The 6,885-nt window shown below is 35.9% G+C and overlaps 2 protein-coding genes across 2 annotated transcripts; both read left to right on the top strand.

The window, feature by feature from the left end:
* The first annotated feature begins 695 nt into the window (after window positions 1-695).
* On the top strand, window positions 696-2,235 carry LOC133732600 (protein PHLOEM PROTEIN 2-LIKE A9-like). The gene is made up of 3 exons (XM_062160182.1): window positions 696-854; window positions 1,256-1,338; window positions 1,573-2,235. The coding sequence occupies exons 1-3, from the start codon at window positions 795-797 to the stop codon at window positions 1,958-1,960; spliced, it is 531 nt and encodes a 176-aa protein (XP_062016166.1). The 5' UTR covers window positions 696-794; the 3' UTR covers window positions 1,961-2,235.
* A 1,142-nt stretch (window positions 2,236-3,377) lies between these two features.
* On the top strand, window positions 3,378-5,742 carry LOC133728915 (lectin-like). Its single transcript, XM_062156364.1, has 3 exons — window positions 3,378-3,969; window positions 4,198-4,313; window positions 4,769-5,742. Exons 1-3 carry the CDS (start codon window positions 3,592-3,594, stop codon window positions 5,136-5,138), a joined length of 864 nt encoding a protein of 287 aa, XP_062012348.1. The 5' UTR covers window positions 3,378-3,591; the 3' UTR covers window positions 5,139-5,742.
* The last annotated feature ends 1,143 nt before the right edge of the window (window positions 5,743-6,885 follow it).

Genomic DNA, 6,885 nt, shown 5'->3' with positions numbered 1-6,885 from the left:
TTGTAGGGGTCCAGAAGAATATGTAAAGGCATTAATAGCTGTACCTTTAATTAAGAAATGAAGGGAACAATATAATAACAAGTTGAAAAACACATCCAAAAATCGAATACACCTAGACTTTAGAGATTTTTTAACAATCCTACTGAATACTCCTAAATTTCTGAATTTCAATTGAAACTTTAAAACATCATAACAAGCCAAATACAATAAGTCCCCCTAATATCAAGTATTAGGTATGTATCTTAGGTCCAATTGAGTTTAACTTAAATTATTTAAAAAATTACTTAATAAATAAGTTAAGCAACAAAAGATGTACGTTTGATAAAAAATTTATAAGTATCTGTTTTGAAAAATTACACTATTAAGTTGTTGCTTATAGAAATTAATAAAAAAATGTTTTCAAAGCTAAACTAAAAGTCAAACTAGAACTTGGTGTTTTAGAGTATGAAAACTAAATTGAACGACACCGTATCATGTTTGCAAGTCAAGATCAGTAGAGGATATTTTTTCCGAAGGAAATATTTTGTGTGAACATGTCTCACGTTGAAAGAATTCCAAGACCGTTAATTTGCAAGTAGTCTGAAGATATTCCTCTTTTAAAAGGCCAAGGAACCTTTCATATCAAGTCCAGAGCAATAACTTGATACCCTAGACATTTCTGATTCCTTGTCTTTTTGTTATCCTGGCTATATAACAAGACTCGGTAGGGCTTGAGCTTTATATTCAAAATCGTGCAAAAGAAGGATATAATTTAACACAGACAGAGGAAGAAGATAACTGATTTTGGTTTGGATATGTCTATGACTAAACCTCATTTCCAAGCAGAGAAAGATGAAGAGACAGTCCAAAAGATTGTGAGCATGTTTTGTTTTTATAGCTCTTCTTTAATGGCTTTTTTGGTTTATATATATAGCTCGAATGCAAGATCAGAAATAGTAGCTTGATCCAGTTTTACCAAATAGGACTTTTCTTTCTTTTATAAATCATGGCATTGGATCGAGTTATTCTAAAAGATTATGTAGCTAGATTAATGTTTTCTTGCCAGAAAGTTTGGTAATATAAGCTTTCAGTTATTTATGTTGCTATATACTTATGAATCCGGATCATACGCTTAGTCACTAATAACCAACATGAATGGTTTGGATTTATAATTTGGCGAGATAAACATATTCTGATGCGGCAAGATTTTATCACGAGATCTAAAGAACATTATTGTATATATGCTACAACAAAATAAATTTTGTTCTTGTTTCAGGGAGATGGCTACATTATCAAACCACGAGGACTTAACATTGTATGGGGCAATGATGAACGCTACTGGAAAATACCAGCCAAAGGGTAAGGAGCACAATTATTTGTACTACATGTTCCTGCATGTTGAGTCACCTCGATTTCTTAACACCTCTATTATGATTAGTTACATGAAACATTGTGATCTCCTCATGGTAGTTCTCATTAAATTTTGATTTGTGCCCCCATCAATCTTCTCTGAATCTTTCGTTAAGGAGTGGGGACGTACATTATATATAATCATATTTTGCTATGATACTACATTACCACATGTATATGCAGGCCTGCAGGTGTCAATGATGCTGCAGAGCTGGTGCAGGTTTCACGGCTGGAAGTAACAGGCTCAGTTGTTTTAACACCTGGGAAGACTTATAAACTGAACTTTGAGGTACAACTGCTATCAGAGGCATTTGGCTGGAAAGATATACAAGCTTTCTTGATGGCCAAGGTAGGAAAAAAGGGAAGATACACGTGGAAAAGGGTTCAAGTACAGCAGCAGTCTGGGACAGACAAATTCTTGATTCCTAAGGAAGAAGATGAGCTCCGCATTATAGTTCCACCTGGGAATACTGACAACACCCTTCAGTTCGGTCTGTATGAAGTGTGGAGTGGGAAATGGAAAGGAGGCTTGAAGATCTATAATGCGCAAGTAACTGCGATTAATCCTTGAACCTGTCCTCAATCTGCAGTCTTTTCTATTACATGACTGTGTGCCTATTGATATATCTTATACTTTGGGTTTTTATAAAAGGAGTCATGAACTTCTGGTAAATTCACCTCGTGAATATAAACTTCCAAGTGTACGTTTAGTCACTAGATGACCAGGAGAACATCTCCGTACCTTGATGTATGTCTACTTAATAATCAGAATGTGATTCTGTCAGGTGATTCCGGATTGTTAAATAAAAGGGTCCTCATGTATAATGAGCCAATTGATCACCTATACATGCAGCTTTCTTATACTATGCTTTCATAGAAAGAAACAGATCAAAGTTTGTTTCATAAGAAAAAATAAATATCAACCCAAATCCCAACATCAAGCATGGGTAAAACTTTATCAATGCTTCATTGCTTCATAATCTGTGCATCAAGATCACACATTGGCTATTTATTATTTACAATGATAATAACCAATTAAAGTTCTATTTAGAACAAAAAAAAAAATTAGTTTGAACATTAAACATTATCTGTTGAACATTAAACAAACTAGTGCCCCCATTCATTAGGACATTACATTACGAATTTCACTTTCTCAGACAAAATTTATTGACTGCCGGGAACTTTTACCAGTTTCGTACAATCAAAGTCTACTGTTTGGCGAACTTGCTAGCAATTTTATCAGTTGTTGATGTAGACTCTCCGCGGATTACGTACATAAGAGGTTACCAACCTTGTGAGAATAGAGAATTGCATTATCTGATCTCCATGTAAATGCTACCCATTGTGTGGGTGGCAGGATGGCAAAAAGCGAAGTTAAATGACATCGTATGGGTCTTGCACAGCTGAAAAACGTTAAACTTCAATGCCACTACTGATGATTTGGCAATTTATGAATGTCAAATTTAAATTCCAGACATGGGAGTGCCATATATAGTATAAAACACAAGGTTAATATATCGTATTTAACAGTTAGGTTTAGGCCCATCATGTTTTTTCTGTAATTAGAAACCCCGATCATCTTCACGTTCAACTCAAGAATTGAAAGGTCTTCAAGAGCTGTGTGAAACAGGTAAGGAAGCTTTTTTCAGTTCTGGAATACGGTTAAAGCTTCATCGATGCATGGTATCTTCGGCCTTCAAAACTTTTCCATTTATTCTGCAAAGTTATTCAACATTATCATGACCGGTTGCAAATAATTGCTTTTCAAATAGAAGGGAATAAGGAATATCACAGATCATCGATGCCTCCTTATCTTAGAGTGAAAGCTTTTCGGCAGAATGGAATAAAGGCTTCTCTGATAGTAGGAAGCACTTTCTTTTCTCATTCTGATGCTTTTCCTACGTGGTTGAAATTCCAACGTCCTCATCCCACCGCATACTTCAGATCGACATCACCATGAGAATAAACCGAAAACAAAGAATGGAAGAGGTTTACTAGGCATCTTATCTTTGTTGTTCGGTTGCAAATTTCAACCCTCATCCTCGTCCAAACCAGAATTGCTTTACACACCTGGTGCTGGATATGAAGTTCATCATGCATGATGTGCACGCCAGGAAAATGACTAATGTAGCCCCGGCTTGCGATATATATGTGTACGAGCAGCATGGGAACAGAAAAAAAGCGTGTACGTAAGTTGAAGAGATGGGGACAGGGTGGTCACAAGATGAGGCCTCACAGTCACAGCAGCTGAGTCCTGCAGAAGCAAGTAACAAGGCAGTAGTGGAGAAAGTAACAGAAGCAGCGCCTAGTGGCTCTAAACCCATGGCAAAAGTGGAGAAATCAGCTAGTTTTCAGGCCAAATCTTCAGCTGATCACAACCACGAGGCCAAAGTAGTGAAAGAAGTCAAGGGAACAGAGAAACCGACAGTTACACAAGTGAAGCAGCAGCAGCAACCGCTGCAGCAGCTCCCACATAATTACGAAGCTATTGTGAAAGATGCCGACACTCCAATCAACAAGTCACCGGAACATCTGTTTGTACATCTCTATGCTGGAATACTCTTAAACCAAAAGAGGAAGGCAAGCCCTTAATAACTCTGAAATTTTTCATATTTATGCTTTTATACTGTAAGTGAAATTACTGAATTTCAGCTCCTAATCGATATTTGTGACACTGTTAAATAAGCGCACCTCGAAAAAAAATATTGAAATCAAGCAACAAGAACATGAACATCATCAATATCATTATTGTTTTTTTTTTTTTTTTTTTTTTTTTCCGAGTATTAACACTCACTGTTATTATTACAGAAGTATTGGGTTGACAAGAAGTCCAACAACTGCTTCATGGTGTATCCAAGGGATCTCACAATCACTTGGGCTGAAGACAATCGTTACTGGCACTGGCCTTCCCTGGAAGAAACAAGGTACAATTAAACTTAAGTAAATATCAAGAAAAGTCACAAAAGGAAAAACAAATGTGATGTGTTGGTGACTAACTAATGTTAGGACTTTTAGGGGAAATTCTACGGTACTTGTATGTATGTGATACACTCATTTACAGATCTGACAATAATTTTGTTGTCATTATGGTAAATAGAGTTATTTTTTGGGTAATTTTAGTTCTATTACAGGTAATTACTCCACCTACGATATTTTTACAAGTTTATGAACAAATTGTTGTCGATGTAGTAACTTGGTTCAATTATATGTCAATGTGTAAAACAAATGTGATAACTTTGTTGTTAATGTTGTAAATTTGGTTAAACTAAATTGTAATTTTGATTCAATTAGATGTAAATGAGTGTATGATAAACATCCAAGTTTAGTATAAGTTTTCTTCATATCAATTCCTAACTCTCTGTTTCCTTGGTCCTTGCAGTAATGTCTTCATCGATGCAGCTGAACTGTTAAATGTATGCTGGCTTGAAGTTCATGGAAAAATTGATTCCACAAAGCTGTCACCAGGAACTCTATATGAAGTAGTATTTATAGTGATGTTGAAAGCTGCAGCTTATGGATGGAAAGTTCCTGTCAATGTCAGACTCAGTCTCCCAGATGGTAACAAGCAAGAACGTAAAGCTGATCTGAATAAAATCCATAGAGAACAATGGACAGAGATACCAGTAGGCGAGTTTAGAGCATCAACAGGATTACTTGGGAACATTGAATTTTCGATGTATGAATATGAAGATGGCAAATGGAAGAGTGGACTTCTGATCAAGGGCGTTGCCGTTCGGCCTAAAAACTGAGAGGGTACTCAAAACTTTGCTTATGAGCGGAGAGAGAGAATGTTCTGAGTTTATCAGCAAAACTTTCTTAGTGGTTTGCATATCAATAAAATCTCAGAACTTGCAATTTTTGAAGTTAAAAAAAAGGTTTTCATGGCCATTGAATCATGGAAGTCATTATTAATTAGGATCATTAATGAAGCTTAGCTCAGAGCTATAACAATTCAAAATTTTCTACTCACATAAATATACTTGAAAGGGTCAGAGGCGAACATTACATTAAACTATATATTCACTGCCACTAGTCGTCTAGTCATAGCAATATGTAGTGGAACATGTGCTGTATTATGTGCAATATATGCAACGTATGTCTGAATCTAATCAAGCTCCAAGTCAGACAATTGGATGGGAAGGGAGATTCATGCTTAAATGATTACACAAAGAATTACTGGACAAGAGAGATCACCTTGATTTCTTATGCTTCCAGCAGTCTTGGCCAAAAAAAGTAAGTAATTCTCAGGAGCATCAAAGTTCTGTCCTGCAGTTTTCAGGCTTATACCACAATGAGAAATTGATTTGTTTGCTCTTCAAATTCTCAGTTGCTGGAGCAATCCTCTCAAAAAGCTGCATTTCACAAAAATTGAGTACGTACAGTCATTTCCCAACACTACTGCTAAATTCAATATAAATGTTCTTTTTACTTGAAAGTTGAAACTAAAGCACCACAAGCTTGAGAACTCTATGACAGACTTGCATTTCCACAAGCCACACACCAGAATCCTTTTCTCTTGGATTATGGTGTAAGATCAAATATGGACATAACACATATCATCATAAAGTAATTGATGATTAGCTTAATATCAATCCTAGTTTAACATGGATACAAACAGTAAATCAATACTAGTAACTTAATGAATAGTGTATCAATTCATTAAGGATAGTAATCCATTGCTTAGTCGACAAGAAAGGCTATAAGTTGTGATACATTAGGAATCTAATAGTGAAACCTAAACCGACAAGGAATGCTTTAATGGGAAGCTTCTTGAGGTTTAAGTCTCATATATATACAGATGAATTGGTCCCTGATTACTACCACGACTATTGCATAAGTTCTGTCCATTGAGAAGCAAGTTGGTAAGTAACAGAAGACTATATTCAGTGATCGAGTTAAGCAGTTGCATAAGATGGAATCCATGACTGTTATTGCTGAAGGTAAGCCTTAATCCTATTATGATTGTTGTGCATATGTTGTGAGCATGTAACTATGGTTTTACAATTGGTATCAGAGCATAGGCTCACAAATATGAAAAATCGTTTTAGGGTTTTGCAAAACAAACATAAATTTTTTTTTAAGGGTTTTTGCTTTACGGGTCAAGTAACTGATCAGATTATTGACCAAGTCACTGGTCATGTAACTGATCAGGTACCTGACCAAGTAAGTAACTGACCAGGTAACTGACCAAGTAACTGGTCAGGTACCTGATCAAGGTAAGTTACTTAAGTCGACTGCTGCATCTGGTTAATTATAAAATTCACGCTTCCGCTATGATTTTTTAGCAGCAAATTGGGGAAAAAGCAAAAACAGGTTTTTCTGTGAAAATTGTTTTCGATTCATAGCATGATAATTAAAGTTTTGATTGTGCCCAAGAACCCTAGTAGCATTCCCGGCGTGCGTTAGGCTAGAGTAGATGGTGACCGGATGAAATTTACAATTTCTTGATTGTTCTGTGGTTTCTTGGAATCGAACCAATTTTGGTTATGCTTGAAT

Source organism: Rosa rugosa, chromosome 2 (genome assembly GCF_958449725.1).
Source record: "Rosa rugosa chromosome 2, drRosRugo1.1, whole genome shotgun sequence".
Classification (NCBI taxonomy): domain Eukaryota; kingdom Viridiplantae; phylum Streptophyta; class Magnoliopsida; order Rosales; family Rosaceae; genus Rosa; species Rosa rugosa.
The sequence above is the reverse complement of the archived record's forward strand: the minus strand, read 5'-3'. Positions and strand labels throughout refer to the sequence as shown.